General features: G+C 42.1%; 2 protein-coding genes and 1 long non-coding RNA gene across 12 annotated transcripts; 1 reads left to right on the forward strand and 2 right to left on the reverse strand.

The window, feature by feature from the left end:
* Positions 1–1,817: 1,817 nt before the first annotated feature.
* On the reverse strand, positions 1,818–4,529 carry LOC114802640 (uncharacterized). 2 transcript variants are annotated; one of them, XR_003751749.1, is made up of 4 exons: positions 4,394–4,529; positions 2,185–2,350; positions 1,978–2,083; positions 1,818–1,892 (listed from the first exon to the last, which is right to left on the reverse strand). It is a non-coding gene; the product is annotated as an uncharacterized LOC114802640 (long non-coding RNA). The 2 variants fall into 2 exon arrangements; XR_003751748.1 differs by having other exon boundaries at positions 2,185–2,505.
* A 146-nt stretch (positions 4,530–4,675) lies between these two features.
* On the forward strand, positions 4,676–6,866 carry LOC114802402 (tissue factor-like). 3 transcript variants are annotated; one of them, XM_029001279.1, is made up of 6 exons: positions 4,676–4,846; positions 4,986–5,100; positions 5,202–5,395; positions 5,490–5,671; positions 5,830–5,998; positions 6,239–6,866. In XM_029001279.1, the coding sequence occupies exons 1-6, from the start codon at positions 4,789–4,791 to the stop codon at positions 6,376–6,378; spliced, it is 858 nt and encodes a 285-aa protein (XP_028857112.1). In that variant the 5' UTR covers positions 4,676–4,788; the 3' UTR covers positions 6,379–6,866. The 3 variants fall into 3 exon arrangements, with proteins under 3 accessions (XP_028857112.1, XP_028857111.1, XP_028857113.1); XM_029001278.1 differs by having other exon boundaries at positions 5,830–6,379; XM_029001280.1 differs by lacking the exon at positions 4,676–4,846 and having other exon boundaries at positions 5,163–5,395; positions 5,830–6,379.
* Positions 6,867–8,301: 1,435 nt separating this feature from the next.
* On the reverse strand, positions 8,302–23,449 carry LOC114802279 (ADAMTS-like protein 2). Of its 7 annotated transcripts, XM_029001035.1 has the most exons (18): positions 23,225–23,449; positions 22,340–22,476; positions 20,066–20,138; positions 17,903–18,005; positions 17,023–17,168; positions 16,556–16,679; positions 16,315–16,395; positions 15,624–15,799; positions 14,982–15,426; positions 13,215–13,512; positions 12,564–12,667; positions 11,881–12,007; positions 11,582–11,795; positions 11,029–11,184; positions 10,329–10,499; positions 9,967–10,143; positions 9,483–9,627; positions 8,302–8,676 (listed from the first exon to the last, which is right to left on the reverse strand). In XM_029001035.1, exons 1-18 carry the CDS (start codon positions 23,321–23,323, stop codon positions 8,558–8,560), a joined length of 2,895 nt encoding a protein of 964 aa, XP_028856868.1. In that variant the 5' UTR covers positions 23,324–23,449; the 3' UTR covers positions 8,302–8,557. The 7 variants fall into 7 exon arrangements, with proteins under 7 accessions (XP_028856868.1, XP_028856872.1, XP_028856875.1 ...); XM_029001036.1 differs by lacking the exon at positions 8,302–8,676 and having other exon boundaries at positions 9,489–9,622; XM_029001039.1 differs by lacking the exons at positions 22,340–22,476; positions 23,225–23,449 and having other exon boundaries at positions 16,561–16,679; positions 17,593–18,005; positions 20,066–20,106.
* Positions 23,450–26,567: the final 3,118 nt, after the last annotated feature.

Below are 26,567 nucleotides of genomic sequence, written 5' to 3' on the forward strand. Positions count from 1 at the left end.
TGTGTGCAGAAGGGTCAAGTGTGGGGGTGTCAACTGTAGGGCTTGTCAAAGCCCATTGAGACATACTGTATGTGATATTGGGCTATATAAGAAATAAATGTTGTTGTTTTTGTTGTTGTCGTAACCCAAATGGCATCACAGAGCACTGCAGACAGTTATCATGCATAACAAAGGCGGAGATCTCAGCAGCACGAGAAGTCAACTGAACCTGCCAGTAACCTGCAGAAGGTCCAATTTCATGACAACTCGAGCTAAACAAACCTTGTCTACACAGTTTTCAATTCAAACGTCCCATCATGCTCACGGACCAGTAGGCATGGACTACTCTGCACAACCAGATTGTTCTCCAACAAGCAGGCTACCTCAGACCTAATCACCTCTCGCTTAGCTGGATTCAGCTGCCTGATGGGAGCATGACCACCAACGTCAACATCATGCTGCATGACAGATGTACCTACAGGGGTGTCATACACACACACACACCGTTTTTTTTCCTGAGTTTCTGGAGCACTTTCCGCACTGTAAATACACCTGCACCTTTTTCATCAATACAACTTTGTTTGACCTCTCTGGTGGAAGCTCAATGTGTAGAAAGACTAAATAATAAAAGATCTTCTTTTAATATTAGGAGAACATGTCAGCCAGCGAGTGCAGAATTTAGCCATCTAGAGCCATCTAGGCTGTTCCGCTAATTCCAATCTCATACACAAACGCAATTATGAATCCGGCAAATTATTTAAAGGTTACCAGAAAATAAATTTACAGGTTCTGCGGCATTTTTAAGACCTTGAACCTTACTAGACATTTTTAATGATATTTAATTCCTTAGTTTTAGAAAATCCAATTTAACACAGGCGGAAAACCTGTAATATATACACATTAATAAATGACATTACATCAATTTGAAAAATTCTCCAATATGCTTCCTGCATGTATTGAAAAAGGAAACAATATCTCTCCCCTCCGATTGTAACTAAATGCACAGGAGCAAGACTAAAATACGATATTTGGGGGGAAGGGGTTACTTACCTCAACTCGGGACCATTTTCCTTTGTGATGCGCCAAACATATCTTCCCACAGAAAGGCTTGGCCACCAGCAGCTCCGGGCTGAATTATTTAACAGACAGATTTAACACCCCAGACTATTAAAGTGACAATTAACAAGTAAAAAGCAGTGAATAGGATACATTATCTTTGAAGGACAACTTTCGGTTTAACCCTTCCATATTATTACACGTTTAACTAAAAATTATGGTTTACAAACCATAATTTTTAGTTAAACGTGTAATAATATGGAAGGGTTAAACCGAAAGTTGTATCTTATACAGCAAAGTAACAACTCGACTTTTTATCTGTGACCTCATATGGAGTTCCATTTTCTCCATTAAGTCTCTGAATTTGGCACGGCCAAGTGATGGCAGCTGGCAGAAAATGGCACCATCAGAGAAGATGTTAGTCACAGACACATTCAGGTAAGTTCTGTTCACCTGCATACACAAACTTGGTGACAGGCAAACAATACACTTCAAAAGCCAATATTCAAGGACTATCATATCACAAGCAGTGACATCATGTGTACCTGTTACCGGACGGTCACAACAGAAAAGGCGCAGCAAAAGCTAGACACAAAACGTCTAGAACCTTTGACTACTTCAAACTAAATGCAGGTTTAGCATCGCTGCAAGAGTTACCTGCAGTGGATTTGCCATGGACATATCCTGCATGGACTTGAGGCAGGCAGAGTTGATGTTGATGTCCTCATCCTGGGATGTGTCATACAGAACCACCAGCGGCACATCTCGATCAACGATTTCAGCCAGGAAAATGCATCCGCAGGCCTTGCTCTCCAGCACACGGAGCACCTCCAGATCCACACAGAACGGACTCAGTGCTGGAGCATAAGGAGATTCACATTTCAATGGGTGCTAGTCTATAGCCATCAGGAGGTTAACAGGAGTTTCTCTGGTGGATGTTACCTGTCAGCTTGCAGGTAGATGCCTGGAAAGGCAGACTAAGGAACTGCTCATCCAGCTCCATTAATTTGTCTTTGTCCACAGCCTCAGAGAAGCCATGATAATAAACCTAAACACATCAAGTGGAGTTTGTGAAGTTCACTTCTGCCGAAACTAATGTAGATGTGTGGAGGTAAACCAGATGACTAGTTACAGCATCACTGGACCCACCTTGACTTTTTACCTTAGAAGCTCATCCAGCCGCACCCTCAGCACCTCATCATCCTCCACCATCACAGCATACAAGCCACCATCGGTCAGCGTGGAGGGGCTTCACACTGTAGTACTTGCTCATGGAATCTTCCATGGCCTCCTGGAGTTACCTTCACCAACGTAGCTTCACAAACAAATTCAGTGTCCATTGAGGCTAATCGTTTACAGCCATGTGGTTAGACTGGTGGTGATGGCTTTTGTTTTTACCAGACAAATCTATAGAAATCGAACGAGAATTGCTGGTGTCTTCCTCCTGTAAGTCGCTTTGGACAAAAGCGTCTGCAAAATAAAGTAAAGTAAAGTAACTCTTGTTACTGTTGTCTACTGCTCATCGCTGGTGGAGTTTGTGACTGAGATGCAGACCTTTTTATTTATGCATGGACATTCCACCCATGCTAAGGAGGCACTCTGTGCGCTGTACAGAGCTATCTGCAGAATGACCCTAGCTGACAAATCTCTGGTAACAACAATCAATGAATCTGAAGTCAGCTCAATATGTGGACGACGGCTCTGATGCAGGTCAGAACCTGGCCAGCAGGAGCCATTTCTACTCTGAGCGCACTGACTGGAACTTGTTCAGGGATGCCGCAACTAACGGCGACAACACAAACACCAACGAGGAGTACATGACATCAGTCAACAGCTACATCAGCAAATGCACTGAGTTTGGATTGACAACAAACTGTACATGAACCATCATGTAGCTGCGATCTCCAGATCCTGCAGGTTCACTCTCTACAACATTTGCAAGATTCGGCCTTTTCTTTCACAACAGGCTACGCAGCTCCTCGTCCAGGCAATGGTCATCTCGAAACTTGACTATTGTAACCCTCTCCTGGCTGGAGCCTCTGCAGTCACCATAAAACCCCTCCAGATGGTCCAAAATGTGGCAGCTCGCCTCATCTTCAGTCAGCCGAAACACACCCATGTCACGCCTCTTCTCACCTCTCTCCACTGGCTCCCAGTAGCTGCTCGCATTGAGTTCAAAACCTTGATGCTTGCCTATAGGGCTGTAAATGGAAGTGCACCCTCATATATCAGCACGCTATTAGTTAGCTACAGTCCTGCACGCCCTCTCAGATCGGCAAACGAAATGAGACTAAAAATTCCCTCTTCATGGGGTCTCCAATCCCAGTTGACTCTGTTCTCCTTTGTTGTCCCTGGCTGGTGGAACAACTTGTCCTGCTCCATTCGACTAGCCGAGACCACCACCACCTTTAAGATGCAGTTGAAAACCCACATATTCAAAAGGTACTTCAGACGAATCTAACACTTACATACATGCACACACACTGCACATAATTTAAAAAAGTAAAGAAAGTATATAGACATCATAGAATATTGTTGATGTTCTTCGTGAACTGAATTTAGTTTATTGTGGAATACACCGATTATAATATCAAATGAAATGTTAAAATGGGTCAATGTTATTCAGTGAAGTAAACGGTGAGGAATTAGGAAATAATTTATGAGGGATGTGTAAATGTGGGATGGTGATGTTGGTTCCTGAACAGCAAGGGGGTTTACAGAGTCGTCTTAATGAGTAGCTTATCCTACCAGTATAGGCCCTTACTTTGCTTGTAAAATTGTATTTGTGTGTCTATCCTTGGAAACCCACACAAAACAATTTCCTCTGGGATTATTAAAGTTCTTCTGATTCTGATTCTTTTTTTTTTTGCTGCATAATATTGATAATCACTTTCCACAAGCGCTTTAGTCCTTTTACTGAGGGTTGTGGCTGCTGGAGCTAATCTCAGGACAGACACACGCACAAAGACACACACCATTCACTCACACCTACAGACAATTTGCCAAGTTGCCATGCCTTTGGAATGTGGGAGGAAACCAGAGGAATCTCCCACCAACATGGGGAGAGTATGAAAACCAGGAAAACCAGGCATGAAAACTCAACGGTCCAACGGTGAGAGTAAATATTAAAGATATGACCCGTGTCAGCAGTGATGGTTCTACATGATTTCATATATGGTGGCTGGTTCAAAACGCAAAACCCTAGCAGAGGGCTAGTGTTTAAGTAAGCGGCCCCGTAATTAGAAGGTTGCCGGTTCGAATCCCGATCCGCCAAGATGCCACTGAGGTGCCACTGAGCAAAAGCGAGTCTGTGTAAGAATTAAAGACAAAAAAAAACACCAACGTAACGCATACTTACTTCAGATGTCTTAAGTGGTATAATTGACTATAGGCATCAATCAGGAATTAGTTGCTGTTACTTTGATGTGTGGTAATCCTCGTGGTACCAGAACGTGCACACAGAACACAACTCTGGACCGGCTGGAGAAGCACGTGTTTCGGGCCCCGGAAGACCATAAATGGTCAGCGCGCGACGTCTGGTGGGAAGGGGGCTGGAACTGCGACGCCCACTGGGCTCCGGAAGACCATATATGGTCAGCGCCCGTCGCCTGGTGGGAAGAGCGTCGTCTGGTGGGGAGCTGTGACGCCCACGGGGCTCGGTGGGATTTTTTCCCTGTGCTTTCGGTGTAAGTAACAGGCTCGCTCTGCCGTTATTTTCGCCCAATCGAACTGTAGATTTTTATCAGACGCACGATGGACGCGGCGACTTTGGTGAACTTCGCCCTGGTCGCGTTGGCTACTCAGAGTTTAGGTACAATGAACACACTTTTATTCAGTCGACATATTTTTTCCTGACTCGACATGCTAGGTGGTTTAAAAGAGTACAGATCTGACGCTTTTATTAGGTTTTCCACAGTGGCCTATTGGTGTCTTTTTTTTTTCCTCAACAGGACAAGATTTTTTGCCTACTGCAGAAAATATAACCTGGTCATCTTCCAATTTCAAGACCATGTTAATGTGGAGCCCACCACCCAAAAATTATTCCTACACAGTGGAATTTTCAAGGTCAGTATTTCCTTTCGTCTTGTTTCCATGCTCCATCCACATATTTTCCCTGTGCCTTCCAGCTCAGCTCAGCGTTGAGTCTAACCCGGGGTCTTCAACAGTGACGGCATGGACCGACAGAGGAGCCCTTCCTGCATTCAAAGCATGGAGACCGAGTGCGACCTGACCGACCAGCTGAAGGACCTGAAGGCCACCTACACCGCTGTAGTGCTGTCAGAGCCACTGCCACACGTCCACGCCGGCCTGGAGGAGCTTCCGTACTCCTCCTCCGCCAGGTTCTGCCCGTACAGAGACAGTGTGTACCCGGCCTTGCTGGCTTCTGTTCCCCACTCAAGCGCTTTTTAACGCGCTGTTGTCGAAGTGCAGTAACCTCTTCTCCTCTGTTGTAGCACAAATAGGACGACCAAACTTCAGTATCAGCTTAAGCAATGACAACACCAAGGTGACCCTTCATATTAAGGACCCACTTACGGCAATCAAGAGAGATGGGATCTTTCTCAACATCCGACAGATCTTCAGACAGGATCTGAAGTACCGGGTTCTCTACAACAAAGCTGGACAAACTGGGAAGGTAAGTGGACATTTTACATTCAGTCTCACTCTAAAGTGGTGAACAGCAACCCTTCGGGTTCAAAGAGCTACTTTCACACCATGATTGGTTTGCTTTGACCTTGGGGTGATCCTCCTGATTTAATCTTCATTGTCCTTCTCTTGTCTGTCTGGTTTCAGAAGAAGAAGCTGTCACAGAGCAGCATGGTGGAGCTCGCATCGCTGGACAAAAGCGGGAGCTATTGTTTCAGCGTTGCCGCATTCATTCCCTCCCGCAGAGCCGACAGGCAGCTGGGGACATGGTCACACCTCCGATGTTCCCCACGCTCGGACCGGTCCCCATTGGCAGGTGAGTGTGAACGGTGTCGTTTCTGTCAGCTCATGTTTATAGGCATGGTTAGTTTTTTTTCTTATTGTACAGTGCAGCACTGCATTCCTCACATGGCAGCAGCTGAACTACTTGGAATGCAGCAGGGAATGTTTACACAGTTTCACAAGAATGTCCCCTTTAACTGTTTTTGAATAGCGTTGTATAAATCTCTGCGGACTCGTGTCCTGCTGGGAACATGGAAAGTCTTGTCTTTCTCAGAGTATGACCTGAACGTGATTGGGGGTCTTATTGGCCTGCTGCTGATATCTGCGCTGGCAGGAGTGACGGTGACCGTGGTGTGCTGCAGGCGACGCAGGCGACAGAACCAGAAGAAGTGTGTCGCCACGGATGAAGTGTAAAACGCGCAGTTGTGAGTGTGGCTGGTCTACATTAACCCCCACTCTATATGCTCCACCATTTGAGTGTAGTTTCTGTGAAACCTTCTAACATAAATATATATATTCTACATACATAATTTACTCTGCCAGTAAATACATGTTTTTTTTCAAAGACTGGTATATTTGTATTTATAATTTTTTTTTTAAAGTTGTGTATATAATGTGTTATTTATTGAAATGTTTTCTATATATTTTATTTTTTGTGATATGATTATATAGTTTTTCAGGGATCATTTGAAACTCAGTGATTCTTGGTTTCATATATATCCAATATTAAATGGGAGAAGGGATGCCATTAGAATTGATCTGACTAAATTGCAGCGGAATCCATTTAAATGGTGTGGGATAGATGTTTAAAGTGAGCTGGTAAACTCATCTCACTGTCTCACGCAAGTAAAAAGCTGAAATTAGGCCTAAACTTCTGAGACCTGCTTTGAATTTGAATCCAGTGGGAGTTCTTTGCCTTTTTTTTTTTTTTTTTTTTTTTGTCACTATAAAATTGTAATGTAAAAGGTGTAATTCAATGTAAATATAAATAAATGTACTAGTATACCTAGCACAACCTCAGGTGTATTATTGCTTTTACTTTATGTTGCAACAATGAATATGACTTATCAAGAGACTTGATGCTACAATTATTGATACCTTTGGAAATAAACACAATGTAAATGAAGTATGGTTATGAATTAAATAGTACATTTTCAAACTGATTGGTGTGAAGAAAGGCATAATCCATGATCTCTTGAATATCACGGGTGCCAAATAAGGTGAGACAGTTCTTGTGTTTTCACGGTTTGCCTTTCTGTATCTTCCCCGCCTCAATGTCTAACCAGCGATTAGTCTGTCAGATGAACAAAGTTTTGGTTTATATCAGCCACAAGGAGGCACTATATCACAAAATGTATTTAAATTAAATCAGTTTTTACAAACTGAATGTGCAACTAAAGGGTCTCTGCTGGAATGGCCTCTGTTATTCTTGTTTGTTAGGTTATATTGTTGGAAGATCATGTCAGTCTGCACTGGAAGACACTCTGGAACTGCGTTGTCATGTGAAGCTTCCAGAGCAGTTGGAGAGAAAGTGAGGAACAACCGTCTGTGAACCTTCACACAGACAAACACGAAAAGAAGCCAGACCGTGGACAGGTTGAAGACAGGTGAGTGACTGCAGGAAAGAAATAAAAAAGGCGGCCTTCACCAGAAAACCTCACACTGCTCAGGGCCTGCACAAGATCCACAAGCTACCTTATCAGCTGAAAACTCCTACATTCACCCCAACATTCTTCGTTGATGTTTGAGGACCAGTCGGATGATATCATTTCCCATTACTCTTTTCCTTTCATCTAGCCTCCCCACTTAGGAGAGTAGTAGTCAGATCGGCGAATTTGGCATGCACACTTAAAAACGTACATTTGTTTGTCTCATTCCCTTTCTCGCTCATCCTTCCAAAGAAATACAAATATTTTTACTCACAGTAAACATTTAAATGTCAGACCTCAGATTGCAATGCCAGTGAACTTACTAAAACCTGAGCCAGTTACAGAGTTCTGAAATATTCAAATGCTATTCAGAAAAAGAATGACAGTACAAGCAGCATACAAATATTTACCGTTGGCAGTAAATGTTTGGAGCCCGTGTATGTTTACCATCTTTTTTGGAGAAGCTCTAGAGTCCTGACTGATTAAGACTGATTAATGTGACTGAACGAAATTCTTTAGCATATCAGTCATTGCTCAGCCCATTACGGCTATAAACTGAGTACATATGGTTTTAAGGGGGAGCAAACAGTCAAAAGGATTATATCTATAAATGTAACTTAGCTAGATAAAGAAAGAATAAGTAAGGCATATAAATGTTGGAATAAAAAACAGCTTGGGCTTTTATTTAAACACAGATTTATTCAAAAGTGATATGTAACACAGCTGCTCACAAGCACAGAAATCTGAGTGAGCTACAGACTTGATCAAAGAAATAAAACTGCACCAGTCTTGCCTAACAGTGGATGACGTGATCCGGTTTCTCCCACACCAGTCAGGATCCAGTGAGACATTTGTTGTCTGGTCGCGCGAGCTGCCTTCGGGATGTGTTTCAAGTTCGAGGGCTGTAGCACCAGTTGGGGTGTGAGGCAGATTGGAGAAGGCTGTCAGGCGGCCCTGCCCCTGCAGGACTGACAGCAGGCTTTCCTGTAGTACCAGTGCGTGCACAGCCTCACCTTCAGCACCAAGGCACAGTTTGCCGTCGCCTTGTCCTGACAAGAGTTTTCTGCTCAGGAGACAGATAAGAGCAACATCAGAACATCTTAGTAGCAACAATGGTATCTATTAACAATATATAGTATATTTAATGAAAAAAGCTATCCATTTTGATGTACTCTAGAAGTTGAACAGTCACACTGTGTTTACTATTGTGTGCACTAAAATATGAAGAAAATGTTTAAGAGTTTGTTCTCAATCCAGCCCTTAGCTGCATTCTGCATTCCAAAATTTCAGGCTGGATACAAGTCATACTGCCTTGTTAAAATGGCAGGTTGTTCTTATTATAAATATGCAATTAATCATTTCAGAACTTGACCTATGACATGTAAAGTTCAAAAAATGCTTTAAATAAACCAAAAGGTGACTCAACAGATTATTTGTTTAAGGGTGTGCACACTTTGCAACCATCTTACTGTTTTTTTTTTATGTATCACATTAAAGTTGGGAAAAGTTTGAAATGATTTATAGTAACCTATTTTTTTCACATCACAATAACTTTACATTTTAACAGGGGTGTGCAGACTTTTTATATCCACCGTAAGAACCTTGGAGTGGAGATTGATATCCAGTTCAAATTCAGTGACCGGATTGCTGCTTTCTCACACACAGAGGATTACGGCAGGAAGCAGCAGCTCAACCTCCCTAAGAATTCCTGTTGCCACTCTTTTCATCTGCCAAATAGTTTTATCTAAATGATTCATGTTTTTTCATGTCATGTTTTTTAGTTTGTATAAGTAGAATTATGTTCAACCTTACATTACTGATGATCATTTTATAGAATTAAGCCAGCCCACGATGTGCCTGTTGGACTACCTGGGGCTTCTGTTGGACAGGGTTGGACCTCACATGCCTGCATGGATTCGGGTTTCAGGCCAGAGTTACAGCTGTGGCCCAGCTCCTCCCCTTGGTAGCATTTCACTTCTCGAACGCGTAGACCGCTACCACAAGTCTTGCTGCACTATAGAGGACAAACTGGTTAACTCACAGGGCATGGTTCAAGGCAGACAGAAGTCATGGGCACAGCTATTAGAATGTATTTAAAATATTGTACATTTCAGAAAATCCTTTACAACAAACACATTCTAAATTCTGTTTTGCAAGTCTGTTTGCACAGTGGCACTGACATTTTTCTTGGACCAATAAAAAAAAAAATGTGAATGAGCTGTTTTGTCATTTAACCATGATAAGAAATTCTTCACTGGGTATTTAAAATGGATGTACTGCTTTTGTACCTGTTTGCTTCACAATAACCCCATCAGAATTGGCAGCCTAGATCCCTCTATTAACTAAAGTTTACCTGTGACCAGGAGGTGGTGAACCACTTGGCACAGGGTCTCTGGAAGCAGGGGGTCGTCTCCTCAGGCTTCAGGCCAAGGACACATGCTTGGTCAGGGAACTCTTTAAAGACCGCATTCTCTAGACCAGAACACACCACTTGCCTTCTCTTCACCCCCCGGCCACACGTCGCATTGCACTGTGAAAGTAATACAGTTTAGAAAGGTTTTACTGCCAGTCAGGCTTCTTGAAACCTTGCAGCTGTACTAGATTGGAGATTGCTGTTGTGTGATGACCAGTTCTGGAATTACTATGGGTTTGTAATGTTGTAATGATGTTTCAAACCACTGGGTTTATAAAAACTCTCCTTTATTTGTTTCTCACCTGCTCCCACTCCTGCTCGACCCAGTGGGCAGGACAGTTCCTGTCCCCACATGGGTACACCCCCAGAGGCTTCAGGTCCTGGTCACACTGGCTATCGGGGATGATGTTGCCATTGCTGTCCTTACAGAGCACGTATCGCATCATTCTGCCCTCCCTACACACTCCTGAACACTTAGAAAGAGGAACCAAGCCAGTAAGAGAAAAAGAGCGAGGCAAGTGGAGAGGAGGACAAAGGGTTAAGGAAAAAGCCTTCATTTGATCACTAACAGCTCCCTACTTACATACCTTCTGAGGCTATTTCAATTTTATATTATGTATTATACTTCCATAATATTTACAAACACTGGTTCATTAAAACATATTTATGTAATCTACCTATCTATCTCCCCCCCTCTCTCACTCTTGTATCAAGTGAATTTTCTTGGTGTGAGATCAATAAAGTCTTATCTTATAATTGTGTTATGGTTCGAATTTTATTTCTATGTTTTTTCTTCTTTTATATTTATACTTTGACAGCATAAAGCCCTTTTTTTAACTGACATTTAACCAGGGTTCCCAGTCCTGTTCCTGGCAGAGTGCTAGAACGAAAACATTGTCAGGGGGAGTTCAAGGAGAGGAATGGGAACCCCTTAGAAAAATAAACTGACTGACTTGACCCTTCACGAAACCACATGGAGTTAAAAGCCAGTGGTAGACTCACAGGTCCCCAATCAGAAACAGTCCATCTGTGGTCACAAGGTGGCCCAAAACACTCCTTCTCACTCTGAGGCCGAGCAGACTCGTTGCACAAGCGCGTTTCCATGGAGCAGCGGACATCACGTCTATGCAATCCGCCTCCCCCACATGCTGCAGTGCACTGCAAAAAATTACAAAGATAACATTAAATTAGTTAATAGGGATTATTCCCACCCAGTTGACAGGCAGTTATGGCCTAGGGGTTAAGGAAGCGTCCCCGTAATCAGAAGGTTAGAATGCTGAGCCGCCAAGGTGCCACTGAGCAAAGTACCGGGTGGTACTTTTCTCAGAGGACACCTTTCATTGTGTGAACCGTGTGCTGTGCTGCAGTGTTTTACAATTACAATCGCTTCACTTTCATACAGACACGCTAAACACATTGAGACAAGATCTAGGAATTAAATGAAAAAGTACTATTTCTTCATTACTTACAAAAATAGCAGCATCCATGATAACCACTTTCATTTTGATATAGTAACAAAAATGGCAGATCACAATACATCAAAAGTAAATCCCACCTCTGACCACTCAGAGACCTCCCACTGAGGGCCACAGGCTTTGCTCCGGCAGGATTTGCGGGCCATGGGTTTCTGAAGCTCAGTGGACTGGCAGAGTTCATCATACACAGAGCTGTCCAGGCCAGGAGCCAACATCTTCCAGCAGCGGACTGTACGGAACTGAAACCCTTCACCACATGTTCGCGAGCATTCACTCCAGCGACTGGTTTCCCACCTACCACACACACAAATCATTTTGTTCATTTTAACTCTCAAATTCTGATAGATCTAAGTATTAGGAGTACCATCAACTGGCTTGCCTGGGTTGGCATTCCTTGCCAGAGCAAAATTCTTGGGTGTGTTCAGGTCGAGTCAGAGCATCACAATAACGCTCATCCACCTCCAGGCCATCATAACGCACACACAAAGCATAGGATGTGCGTATACCTGTAATGCACCAAATTAATATTTCTAAATATCAGGTACATGTATGATAACTGTAAGAAAATAAAATAATCTTCACCAGTTGTCTTAATGTCTTAATTGGTTTCATGATGTGAATTACAGTTTACATAAATAGTTTACACAACCTTGTTAAAATGCCGGGTTTCTGTGATGTAAAAAATGACACAATAAATCCTAAAATTAAAATAAAAACCTAAGAAATGGAGCACATTTTGATGTAATTACAGCATTCAGTCTCCTTGGGTAGGACAGTATCAGCATGGCCTTTTGGCATTTTAGCAGGGGTTTATACAGGTTCTATTCATTGTAAATGACAGAAGAATACTAACAGAATTTGGAATTTCATAATTTTACTTCCACCATCCAGTGATCGATTTCACAAAAGCTTAGTTGCTGGCAACTTTCAGTTAAATGTATGCAACTAAACTAAGTATATGAGTAAATGGTGTATGATTGGTGGACTAATTTAAAACAATGGTAATATAAGAATATTGCATAATGTACAGTATAGGGTGTATTAGCAGATTCATTTCAGCACCTGTAGTACATGTGGAGCTGCAGGGTGCATATGCTGATACCTTCCATCTATACATGTCAGCAAGACTAATATCATGATCCAGAGAATCCACCTCAAACTCGTTACTGTAGACACAGAGCACAGAGGAAATTTAATGTGTATGTTATGTGCATCATGTAACATGCATTTAAAAAGCCTGTCCGCACGGTGGATATTACTCCTGTAATAAGTGAATGTGATCACCATTATGAAGCACAGCACATGGCGCACACAATGAAATGTGTCCTCTGCATTTAACCCATCACCCAGGGATGGTGTGTGGGGACAGTACTTTGCTCAGTGACACCTGAGTGGTACCTTGGGGGTTCGGGATTTGAACCCGCAACCTACCGATTACACTTCCTTACCCTCTAGGCCACCACTGTGAACATTTATCAGACCATAAATCATTTAGAAACAGTATGCCAATAATATTAAGCATGCTGCATTTTGTCCACCAATTAGGTTGCTTTAATTATCTAATATTTAATTATTATTAGAAAATAATGAATTTCTATGATAATGTCATTAACATAAAATGCAGTTTGTATAACATTGTTATTGTTATGAAAAAATATCTAAAGTTATTACGACATATGAAAGAACAAAACATAACTCATCCCACAATCTGACCTTTCAGTGTTTGAGGCTTGGACTCCCTCCACCGGATGGAGCTTGTATGATGGTTCCTCTCCATTCTCCATAGTGTTTGCTTCATAGAGATTCATACTGCCTGGAAAGATTTCCAAGGCCAGATTGTTGTCTAGGGAGTTGCTGGAGTTGAATTTCAGGAAAGAGCAGTCTTTACACTGCTTCCTGAGAGAGGAGCCAGGCAGAGCCAGCAGGTTGAAGAACTGGCTTCTTAATTCTGGCTGTGAGGTATGGTGCAGGTCACTCGGACTGGAAGAACCATTTCTATCAAACTTCATTCCTGTGATGAAATGGCAGTGGTTTGCATTCACTCATGAACTATGTGATTTTGAAGCAGTGATAACAATTTTTAATGCACTAATGAAGGAGGTAAATAATGTATTTATGTAAAATATGGCTATGTGAAAGCAGACGGCAGACCTTCAGAAAAGTGTCAAAAGGTAAAGATTCAATCACTCTGCTAGCAGAAAAAAACAACAGTGACACTCAGATTAGAAAAAATACAAAACTACAAAGGTTATATGTCCCCACCTACCAACCACACACACCTCACTAGCCCAGATCTCCATGCATTCAATACAAGTGACAATTATGGAAACAATTATTCATTACATTTTTCTGATTATGAAACAGCACATAGTGTGCAGTCATTAAGGTAAAGCAGGGCGACTCGGAATCAGATCAACAAAACAGTTTTCTGTTGAAAATACACTGCTCAAAAAACAAAGGGAACACTTAAACACAATCTAACTCCAAGTCTATCACACTTTTGTGAAATCAAACTGTCCACTAAGGAATAAACACTGACAATCAATTCACATGCTGAATAGACATCAGGTGGAAATTATAGGCAATTAGCAAGGCATCCCTAATAAAATGCATCTGCTCAAACGTTCAGAAACAGACTCCATGAGGCTGGAATGAGGGCCCGATGTCCACAGGTGGGAGTTATGCTTACAGCCCAACACTGTGCAGAACATTTGCCATTTGCCATAGAACACCAAGAATGGCAAATTTGCCACTGGTGTCCTGTGCTCTTCACAGATGAAAGCAGGTTCACACTGAGCACATATAACAGATAAGACAGAGTCTGTAGAACTTTCTGCAGCCTGCAACATCCTCAAGCATGACTTGCTTTGGCAGTGGGTCAGTAATGGTGTGGGGTGGATCGCACAGCCCCTATGAGCTCACCAGAGGTAGCCTGACTGCCATTAGGTACCAAGATCAGATCCTCGGACCCCTTGTGAGACCATTTGTTTGTGTGGTTTGCCCTGGGTTCCTCCTAATGCAAGGCAATGCTAGACCTCATGTGGTTGGAGTGTATCAGAAGTTCATGCAAGATGAAGGCTATGGACTCGCCCACCGTTCAGAATCCAATTGAACACATGGGACATCAAGTCTCGCTGCATCCATCAACACCACGAGTTGGTGTGACTCAAAACTTAGACCTCTATTGGTTGATAAATTTGAATTCCATTGATAATTGTGTGATTTTGTAATCAGCACATTCAACTATGTAAAGAACAAAGTATTTGATAAAAACACTTAATTTATGCAGATCTAGGATGTCATATTTTTGTGTTCCCTTTATTTTTTTAAGCAGTGTAAAATAAATATATGTAGCCTTCACAGAGTAGGTGTGTCCAGACTACATGGAATTGCCGATGTAAAAGCACTGCTGATTGGTGGCATGATCTCCATGTCCTTGGGAAATTATGATACTCTGAAACACCTACAGCACTTACTCACCCAACCTGCTGTCTGGGACCCTCTGCAGACCCTGTTTCTTCTCCAATTCATTAAGTGTAGAAGAAAAGAGCAGATGGAGGCTGGGAACACTACTGAGATTGAGAGGAGTCTGCAGCTCCCAGTCTCCTGGCTCCAAGATCTGAGGAGCTATTGGTATGCTTTGGTTATTTCCATGCTTCTTGTAATGCTCACTGCTCTCGATTTCATTGTGGGTGAAGGAGAGCTCACTCGACCTTGTGCTGGGAGTTGTGTTACTGCTTGGTGAAACTGTAGCTGGAAGGTCCGGAGTTGGAGCAGAAAGCATCAGCGTTCCCATCAGTGGTGCCACCTTCTCTTTGGCTTCAAGCACTGCTGCAGCCAGTGGCACTTCCAGATTGGGATCTGGGTAGTGAGGTACTGTGTACTCATACGTAATGTGAGGCATCTTCCCATTCTGATTATAGTACTGATGAAATAAATAAATAAGGATTGAAAGTCATCTTACATACGTTTACAGTAGCACTGCCATCTCAGAATTGCAATTTATAATTTAATTATAATTTCTAATTTAGAATTCAGTTGATATTAGCCATTGCTGAAAGACTGAGCATATTATGAGAAGGTCATTTTATGTAAGTGTTCAGTACATACCTAAGTACCTACCATGACGTTCAGTCCTTCGCTGGTGGGACCCTGGCCTATGATGTACTCAAAGCCATCTGAGAAGACACTAATGGGTCTTCTGTACTTGAAGATTGTCCCAGCAATGTTAAAGTTACGTGGATTGTCAAATACCATGTTGCCATTGAAAAAGAATTTACCAGCTTCATCTGAGAGAGCTGAAGAAGATCCATAGGGTTTGTTTAAAAGTCAGGGGTTAAAATAGTTTTTCTTGTTCCTAGTTTCCAAGAAAATGCAATTTAAACATCACATAAATCATTTTAATGAATGGAAGGTGCTGTTCAAATACCAGGTTTGGGCTTTTCATAAACAACTCTCCCATGCTTCCCACTCCAGACTCAGATCAAAGCCCTCCCACCCATAGTTATAAATTATTTTTATATAGCCACTGATGGGTGCTGAGCAGACAAGTACACTACAAGTAACCAATACAAAGGTGTTTCAAATCTTCAAGAATTGACATGGCTACACTGATGTCTGGCACTTTGAATGGTTGCCACCTCATCTTTGAGACCAACATCCCTCCCAAATGCAGACATTCAAAATGAGCAAGTATCCCTTTATAAAAGTAGCAAGATTTCAGAAATATTTTTCTGAACTGGCATGTTTAACTGGAATGTTTAAACTCCCACAATCATGAGGACATTGTGACGTCAATTGTTCAAGGTCTTACCCAGGATATTTTCTGTCTTTCGACGTTCAATAATTTGTATGTCCGTAGCTCCAGAGGGAATGTTGGTTATAAACAAGTATCCTGTATAAACCACAGTACAGTACAGAAACAGGATTTTATTTTCTGTTGTGTGTACATCTTAAGAAAATGTTGAAATGTATTATTTCCTAACAGTCTATGGATGTGTTGTAGTAAAGGTTACAGAAAGTTTAAAATAATGTATGTGCAGTAGAAGGTATACCTAACTGTGTGATTCCTTTTCGGTAGGACCCCGATACACGATAGCAAGAGCTTCCATTGCCCCCACACATGCCACACTTGTCAATGATTTTCCTAGAGTAAAGCTGTCCATCACAGCCCACCCTCTTAGTGGAACAGAGAAAATAAATACTATTGGAAAAAGGGTGTTTTTGTAAATAAACAGTATTGCACTTGTTCATTTATTTACTTTAAATAAAAATATATCATATAAAATGTTACAAATATTAATGGAAATAAAACTAGTGTTCATCACCACTGACCATTTGAAACAAGCAAAATAATTAAATTACTACATATGTAGAAATGTTATTCCTATTATATTTATATTTTAGAGGTTCAGTATTTAACCTTGGTGATGCTGAAATCAGAAAAACCATCAGATAGCAGTGCATCTTTGTTTATTGTTAATCATTTCTTATTGTTGTGATAAATTGCAAAGCAGGGTACCTGGCACTGTCCTTCAATGCAGACACCCTGGAAAATGCCATCTCTGCAGTATGTGCCATCATGGGCTGGCACCAGCAGCTGTCTCTCACCAGTGGTAGTTGTGCACTGGAGGTCACATGGCTTGTTAGAGATGCTTATGTAGTCATCTGAAAAGATGACACCAGGGATACAATCAAGATACAAATACATTTTTCATAACAAATGCACGTCCATCACAGTAAATTAATCACTTTATCTAATCAGCCACTTCATTAAAATCACTATGTGAGAAGAATCTGTGCAAGTTTGAATCAAAATGACAGGTCTTAGACAGGTCTTTTTTTCAACAAAAAAAGAATGGCCAATGAAGTGCAAATTAAAGTAATTGGTGACAAACGCTAATTTATGCACAGTGGCTCGGACTGATGCATCATGTTTTCTCGTAGATCGTGTGAAAGGTAGATGCAGGGGCAATATGACACTGGGCGATGCTAAAACCTTGGGTCCTGACATTCGAGCAAATGTTACTTTGTCATGTACCACCTACACTGGGGCAAAAAAGAATTTGGCAGCCACCAAAAGTTGACCCACCTAAAAAGATGAGAGAGGTGTGTCATTTTCATCATAGGCACACTCCATACCCACTGTGAAGCATATTGGGTTAATTAAGAGGCTTTGGCCTCTTTCAGCAGGATACAACTGTTCAATACAAGATATCTTGTATTGAAGATCTTGATCTTGATCCTGGACCCCAGGTACTGTGGAGTCCATGCTTTGACAGGCTAGAGCAGTTTTGGAGGCATGATAGAGCTGCACTGCATATTAGGCAGGTGCCTTTAAAGTTTGAATCGACTAAATTCCTACAGTTCTCCTGAGCGGAATAAGAAAATCAAGATTTCACCTGGATATAGAGGAACCCATACATAGTGTCTTCTGCCAAATGCCTTGCCATTGAACTGAGAGCACTGGTGCTGCTTGAAGCTTATTCTGCTCTTCGAACAAGGCTATACATGCAAACATACAAAAAAAAGAAAATATGAAATACAAAGGGAAATTCTTATGATTCTACACACAACACCCCATAATGACAATGTGAAAAAAAATTACTTGACATTTTAGCTGAGAGTCCTTCACGTGCCTTTAGGCCAACTCCAGGCGGGCTGCCATGTGCCTTTTACTAATCACCTGGCCACTCTACCATACAGGGTTGATTGGTGGATAGCTGCAGAGATCATTGTCCTTTTAGAAGGTTCTCCTCTGTCCACAGAGGACCCCTGGCACTCAGAGTGACCATCAGGTTCATCCCTGACTAAGGACCTTCTCTCCCAATCACTCAGATTAGGTGGACCTTATATAGACAGGTGTGTGCCTTTCCAAATCAGGTCCAATCAACTGTTTTGCCCACCGGTGGATTCCAACTAAGCTGCAGAACCATCTCAAGGATGATCATGGGAAACAGGAGGCACCGGTGCTCAATTTTGAGCTTCACGGCACAAGCTGTGAATACTTACATTTGCTTTCTCAGCTTTTTATTTTTAATACATTTTCCAAAACCTCAAGTAAACTTTTTTTCACTTTGTCATTAGGGGGTGTTGTCTGTAGAGTTCTGAAGAAAAAAAGTTTCATACATTTTGGAATAAGGTTTGTGCTGTGAACACTTTCCAGAAGCACTGTATATCTGGGTACATCTGTGTTTCTTGAACAACAGAGCTCGACAATGATGTACACAGAACTGTGCACTGCACTACTGCATTATACAGTACAATTATATAGTAAGTACATACATTGGTTATTGTTAATACAATATTGGCATACACATGAACAAGAAATATCCAAGAACTGTTAATACAAAGTTGGCCTTTTAACAATTGAAAGAGTGCTAAAGCTGGAACAGAATGAAGATTAACCTATTTAAGCACAATTCGAGGGTGGATCTGAAACTGTCATGATCCAGTCCGGCAGGGGCAACTCCAGGGTCCTTATTTCAGAACGGAGTTTCATGTTGGTCCTGTGTTATGTTTTCTGATTTTTATCACCTATGTATGATTGTATAAAGCTGCCCCGTTCGAGTCTGTTCGCCATCGGTTCATTGTTTGGTGATGTTCCCCTTGTCTTGTCTACCATGTATTAAACCCCAGTTTCGTGACATTGTGCGTATGCATCCTTTTCCCTCGCCATGTCCTGCCATTGTGACAGAATGACCCGATCAAATTTGGAGGTAGCCAATGCCGCCCCGCAGAGATCCAAGGAGCCGTGGTTTGTCGAGAGGACGATTCTGGGTATGGACTTCACCTGACGCTGCCGTCTCGTCTGGATTCTAGCTATGCACCTCCTTTAATCGGCAGTTTCCTGCCAAGATCCATGCCATGTTTTTATTGTTTCCCCAAGCCTGACAGACTCTCGAGAAGATCTGTCACACTGTCTATGTTTCCCCTGGCAATTCCGGAGGAGGGAGTACCAACAAATTTGTGCGGCCAGACCTTGACGGCCTATGAAAGCTACCATGGGGTCGAGGAGACCCATTGCACAGTCCAGGTGTGGACTTCTCAGCGGAGCGTGGAGGAGACTGATGGGAGCAGCAAGCGCTGTGGATGGCGGACAGGATGCCGGTCCCCCTCAGATGAGCCGTGCTTTGGCTCGGGCCTGAAGCCGTCAGTGCAGGACAGCCCCCACTCGTCCTTATGGACTTCCTCCACCCCTTTCATGGACCGTTTTTGGGTGGCACGAGTTGTGGTAATGTCATGATCCAGTCCCCCGGGTCTGGAGTTCGGACCGAAGTTTCATGTTGGTCCTGTGTTATGTTTCCTGATTGTTATCACCTATGTATAATTGAATAAAGCTGCCCTGTTTATGTCTGTTCGTGTCGGGTCATTGTTTGGTGATGGTCCCCTTGTTCTTGTCCACCTTGTCTACCATGTGTTAAACCCCCGTTTCGCGACGTTGTGCATATGCATCCTTCTTCCTCGCCATATCCAGCCATCGTGACAGAAAAACACAAGCACTGCATAGCAGAGGATAACATTTAAGTTTTATTTGTGACTATGAAAGATTTATGTTCTCTTACCTGATTCCTACACAGCTGGTATTGCTTTGATGATCCTGAACATAAGGAGGTACTGACCTGTGTGGTTGTACGTCTGAGCAAGAACAGAAAAAACAACAAAAACATGTTACTAATACAACAAAATAAATAAAGCTTGTGAATAAATATCACGTAAACCAGTTATACAGTGACAACGAAAAGAAGGTCAGAGTATTAATACGGCAATATATTGAGGCCCAGCAATATATACAGTACATGACCATTTACATTGGTAGATTCTTACTGAAGGCATCAAAACTATGAATGAACACGGTGGGAATGAAGTGGAGTTATGTACTTAACAAAAAATGGAGACCTGGCCTCAACAGTCACCGGACCTGAACCCAATCCAGATGGTTCAGGGTGAGCTGGACCGCAGAGTGAAGGTGCAACAAGTGCGAAACACCTCTGGGAACTCCTTCAAGATAGTTGGAAAACCATTTCAGGTGACGACCTCTTGAAGCTCATCGAGAGAATGCCAAGAGTGTGTAAAGCAGTAATCAGAGCAAATGGTGGCTATTTTGAAGAGACCAGAATATAAAACATGTTTTCAGTTATTTCACTTTTGTTAAGTACATAACTCCACATGTGTTCATTCATAGTTTTGATGCCTTCAGTGAGAATCTACCAATGTAAATGGTCATGAAAATAAAGAAAACACATTGAAAGAGAAGGTTTTTTTTTTATTTTATGATCTGAAAATGAATGAATAAATGGTGGTATGAAAGTGATGTGAAAGTGAATTGATTGTCATACACTTCAGCACAGCACATGGTGCACACAACAAAATGTGTCCTCTGCTTTTAACCCATCACCCTTAGTAAGCAGTGGGCAGCCATGACAGGCGCCGGGGGACCAGTGTGTGGGGACGGTACTTTGCTCAGTGGCACCTCAGTGGCACCTTGGCGCCTCAGGATTCGAACCAGCAAACTTCTGATTTCATCAAAAAGAAGGAGATGATTGTTGACTTCAGAAGACAACGGAGGGAACACTCTCCACTGAACATCGACGGATCATATGTGGAGATAGTCAAGAACACAGAGTTCCACAGTGTTCATCTAAAGGAGAATCCTGGATCCTGGAATCTCAACATCAGCTCAACAGCAAAGAAAGCCCAGCAGCATCTCTACTTCCTGTGGAGACTGGGGAAAGCCCATCTTCCACCACCCAAGCTCACCACCTTCTATAGAGGGACTTTTGAGAGCATTCTGACAAGCTGCATCGCTGTCTGGTATGGAAACTGCACCACAAGATCCTACAGCGGATAGTAAGGACATCTGAGAAGATCATCGGAATCTCTCCTCCCTCCATAATGGACATTTACCACACACGCTACATCCAGAAAGCAACCAGCATTGTGAGGACTCTACACACCCCTCACATTAACTCTTCACCCTGCTGCCATCTGGAAAAAGGTAATGAAGCTTCTGGGTCCTCACCACCAAACTGTGTAATAGCTTCTTTCCACAAACCATCAGACACCTGAACACTCAGACACTTTCCACTCTGGTCTGACAAACACGCACACATTACCTCTGTTATATTAAGTAATATTATCTATTAATGCACCATTTGCACTCTATGTAGCCCAGTTTTTCGGTGTCGCACACGCGCACTTTATGTCAGTATATAACTTGGTTTCATTGTTCAAAAGTTACATGTAACACCAGGTTCCAGAGAAATGATATTTTGTTTCACTATGTACTGTCGAACATGTATATAGCTGAAATGACAAGTCAACTTCAGACATCAAAACTTCAAACTTATATACCACACACAAACACACACACACACACATGGTGACATCTATGTTTAAATAAACAAATAAACTTAAATATTAATGCACAAAAAGAGCATGGGAAATGATTAATACAAAAAATTCCAAACGTTTGATTTCTTTGTCAGGAAACATGGAGGCAATGTGCAAGAAGGCTCTGTTGCACAGCACAAGTTAAAAAAAGATCCCTGATAAAAGAGGGAAACGCCTCTCTCACTATTCACAGATTATATCCACCTAAAATAATAGAGTGGCCACATTAGCAAGTGCATTAGCAAATTTCATAAAGATGATTACAAGTGGCATTACCCAGCAAGGGTTCAAATGGGGGTCAAACTGACACAATGAATCAACCAGTGGCCCTGACATGGGGCATTAGCCCAGACAAGCACCACCACCCCTCCACTGTCCCCCCCCGAGCAACCAAATGGATGGCTGAAGTGCAAGGTATAACTTCAAAGAAGTCTCTTTGTTCTCACCTTTGTTGAAGACAGTGGCGTTCCTGGGAGCGGACCCCTCCACCGCAGGTTCGAGAGCAGGTGGTCCAGCTGCTCCACTCTCCCCACCACTGTGCCACCTCATCGGGTTGTGGCACTGAACTGTCCTCCCGACTGTCCTGAAGCACAAAAAGTTAAATCCATGAGTAGATTTCAGCTGGGTGGATTTCAGAGACAGTCCTGTTTCGAAATGCTTACATCCGTTTCTGTCCCCAGACCTATTTCAAGATACAATTCACACAAGGGGAACAACTGAAGACAGCAGCTGTGCCTGTGAGTGACCTTGCTTTTCAGAACTCTTGGATCAGCACTTGAGAAGGTACATAAAACAGGTCTGAATAGTCCCTGGAAAAAACGCACTACATGTGCATGCAACAAAGAGGTCTAACCGTTCACTTAAAAGAACCGGATACAACGATTCATTCGCGAATCGGACAACACTAATATATTCACGCTTCACGTCGTATTTGCGTCAAGGACAGTCGTGTTAGATGCATTTCATGGCCGAGGTCTCTGTAATCGAGGTCTCTTGTTTGCGAAATTGTGGAGCAGCAGTGATGTGGAATACAGTGGAACAGATTGCATTTCAGCAGGTAAAGAGACTCATTCACGTGAATTGAAACGAACAGCGCTGGCTTTATATGCAGTAATCGAGCCGGTGATCTGCGTTAAAAGCAGCCCCACGCTGTCGCAACTTCGGAAATTCCGATGGGATATAAAGGCTCCGGCTGGGCTTTGATCTCGAACCGCAGAGAGCCGGAACCACGGTGGGAAAAAAAGGGAGCGAGAAGCCCGAGCTCACCGCGACCGGTCCCAATGACAACTCCAAGAAAAAGAGCAGACTGGATCAGAAGCATTTTCATTTACCTTAAAGCTTACGCCTGAAGATGAATGGCACATCCATAGAAACAAGAGCCAATGTGGAAGCGCGGCGTGACCGAATCTCGCGATCCGAAAACTGTACATGGCTCATTTGACCAGGGAGACCTCGTCCCCTAATCTGAAGCAGGACCGGGAAGGGGGAGGCTCTCACTGAGGGGTCTTCTGGGCAGGGAAGCCCCGGTCCTTTGATGGCTTTACGACGTGCACACGAGGAGAGAGTGGGCGGGTTCTCAGCCATTCAGATCGATGTCCAGTAAATTAAATACGAATACCAGTTCCTCTTTTCTACAACGATTTCCTAAAACAATTCTGTGGTTATTCGTTGAAATAACGACATTTTTAGCATTTGAGACAAACAAGATAAAAAAGGTAAAGTTGTTAAGCAAGAGTTCAAATATGAACACCCTAAGAGACACCAATATCAGTTTAGTTAGGTTTTTTAAGATAACCAGATAAATTAATGAAAGAAACTGTACTTAATAAACTATTTAATTTTAGGCTAAGTGATTAAAAGTACAATTTTAAGTGTTAAGGTCCAACCTTGCCTTATTTGAAACACATGTGGCGGCTTGTTCTGTTCCACTTAAAGCCATGAACATCCAGTGAAAACTATATTTTCTGGGAATGAGGCTTGTGTAAATCAAGCCCAGATTTTGTAAATGAAGAAAAAAAGTTCTTTCTTAAGTTGTGTTTGTTTCCATCCAGAGTTTGTAAGTTATGCCATATGTTACAATAAAAAGCAAGCAGCACCAAGGTTCAAAATCAGACAGTAAACAGCTACCACTGCTGCGTGGACTTTTTGTTAAAAACCTGCACTCAGAAAAGGTATTTTCTTAGGTAGAGAAACGATCTTACAGAGGGCTGTATCTTTATGTATATTTACTGTACGTAATATTAGTTACATTCCCATTATAGTATTTTACAAAAATGAAGTTATATTTTAGAGATGTCAGTGAAACCATTTCTGTGTCCATTCGGTGACGTCATACAAAAAACATGGTTGTGCCTCTCAAAAGAAGTCCTTCCACCCAAACGTATGTACGTTTTAAGAAGTTTTTAAAAGCCAAAGGCTAATGCAACAAATGTTAATGAGATAGAAAACATATTTACCACTTTCAGACTAGTACACAGTCAGAATGCATCTTCATCTGCATTTTTCAAGATTTCAGGGAACTCTCCTCAGGCCATGGGGTTTAGATCTCTCCCATGCACATGGCTCCAATTTTCTAAGAATCACGAATGCTTCCTCAGAGCCTTCGGCTTGTTCTTTGAGATATTTTGTCTGCAAAGCAGTGTTTGTTGGCACAGCAAAGTACCCAGTGGAGAAGGGAGCTCTAGACTATTACATTACACTAAGTTCTTTTGGCACAGGCTTTTTATGAAAAGCCACTTCAACATGGCAAACTTAAAGAGGGTCACATTGTAGTGCATTGTAGTGCACTACAAGTGCATTGTAGTTTACCAAATCTACCAAAAAAGATATCTTGATCAGGGAACAGTTTGGACTGGCTTTGTCTAATCCATAGGGCTGGCATGGCAATAGTCCACAGGGCTTTATTATTGAGTTAAAGTACATGGACTCTGACCCAGAAGACACTTTACTAAATAGAATTTGATTTGGACGGCATTTGTGAAGGTCTATGGCCAGTGCAAAGTGACACAACCAGGGAGTAGAACCAACAAGGCCAGAAAAGGATAATTCAATGTTCTGGCATGCACCAGAACTACAACAAGGGAATGATGGAGGATAAGTGATCCACCCCCCATCTATGAGTCTGTTCAAAATTCAAACCAGTGATCATAATGTTTCAGAGCAAGACAAGAACTCAACACACACCAGAGTTTGGGGTTGAATGAAGAACATCATAGGCTGTTTTGGAAGTAATGGAAATAATTAACTAGTTTGTCTTTAAAAAAAATTAATGTGAACACCATTAATTAGGAGAGTAGAAAAAGAAAAAATATATTTCCAGAAGATTATTTTTCCAGGTGACTAAAAGCAAACCGCTGGATGATTTTTCAAGTAACTGCATGGATAAGACTAAGGAAAAGAGGTGTTGTTGCCTTTATCTAAACAATGCCTGGTGTGCAGATGTGGAAACCTTCTCACAGTTATGCTCACTGCATTCAGAATGTCTATAAATCAGTTGCGGTCGTTATTATCTGCCAAGTGAGTTTGCTGATGTGCCATATCGGAACACAGCAGGTCTATTAGTGATGAGACAGTGGAAATATTGGGCTTTAAATGGTTTGCAGGTGAATTACTGAAGTTCAGAAGTGGCCTAACTGCGCCCCCTTCTGGTCAATAACTGAACAACTCAATTAAAAGACAGCTTCTAGCTGCTGCTGTTTAGACAATCTGTAAGAACAGATGTATAAATTATATATTTTTAACATAATGTTTTGTCTTGCATGACATTACATTGCATTTTTAAAAATGTAAAAAATGTAACAATTTACTGAGGACAATTGATATTTCTTTATATTTGGTTGTTACCTGAGACCAGCCTTTGTCCTGTCTTGGGTGACAGGTCTGGCAATGGACTTGTGGACTTGAGATCGTCATCCTTGTACTTAACATCAGTCAAGATACTTTACCATCTGGAGGTTGAGTTGACCCTCCAGGGATATGTCTCCATAGACCATTTGCTCTCAAATGGTACATGCCGATACAGTGGCACGGGGCTGGACTCTGAGCACAGGTGCCTTTAGATAGAACCAAAACAGAGCATATACTGATCTTTCTGCTGGGATAATGCTATTGAACATTTACATTTACAGCATTTATCAGACGCCCTTATCCAGAGCGACTTACAATCAGTATTTACAGGGACAGTCTCCCTGGAGCAACTTAGGGTTAAGTGTCTTGCTCAGGGACACAATGGTAGTAAGTGGGATTTGAACACGGGTCTTCTGGTTCATAGGCGAGTGTGTTACCCACTAGGCTACTACCACCCAGGTTCAGTTCTCCTTGCTCCAGGTTCAGTTCTCCTTGTGTAACATCCCAGCGCCTGGTATCTCGTCCATTCCAGACCTGCCCTTAGTGATAGAAAATAGAAGTACTGGTGCCCTGTGTGGTATAGTTGGGACAATTAAAGCAACCAAAAGCTCCACATTTCCATCATGGGAGGGAATGAAAATCTATTTTTTTAATCTATAATTGTTTGTTGCAAGGAAAACCGCCATAGTGTTACAGCATTTACAACATTACAACAGTTTCTTCAACTTAAGGTGATATTATCTCAACCGAACACACAACTTTCTGTATGCTAATTTCTGTTAGCAGGTTAGTGGTCATTTTTTTTGTACTAGCAAGAATAATCATTCT

The sequence above is a fragment of the Denticeps clupeoides genome, chromosome 13, assembly GCF_900700375.1.
Source record: "Denticeps clupeoides chromosome 13, fDenClu1.1, whole genome shotgun sequence".
NCBI lineage: Eukaryota > Metazoa > Chordata > Actinopteri > Clupeiformes > Denticipitidae > Denticeps > Denticeps clupeoides.

Excerpts from the sequence above, each read along its gene's own strand:
- LOC114802402 (XM_029001278.1), top strand. The coding sequence starts at position 4,789 with ATGGACGCGGCGACTTTGGTGAACTTCGCCCTGGTCGCGTTGGCTACT. Across the intron at positions 4,847-4,985 it reads GTTGGCTACTCAGAGTTTAG|GACAAGATTTTTTGCCTACT; the intron begins GTACAATGAACA and ends TTTCCTCAACAG. Across the intron at positions 5,396-5,489 it reads GTTCTGCCCGTACAGAGACA|CACAAATAGGACGACCAAAC; the intron begins GTGTGTACCCGG and ends CCTCTGTTGTAG.
- LOC114802279 (XM_029001035.1), bottom strand. The coding sequence starts at position 23,323 with ATGTACAGTTTTCGGATCGCGAGATTCGGTCACGCCGCGCTTCCACAT. Across the intron at positions 20,139-22,339 it reads CGCCACTGTCTTCAACAAAG|ACGTACAACCACACAGGTCA; the intron begins GTGAGAACAAAG and ends GTTCTTGCTCAG. Across the intron at positions 10,144-10,328 it reads TCGAGCAGGAGTGGGAGCAG|TGCAATGCGACGTGTGGCCG; the intron begins GTGAGAAACAAA and ends TTACTTTCACAG.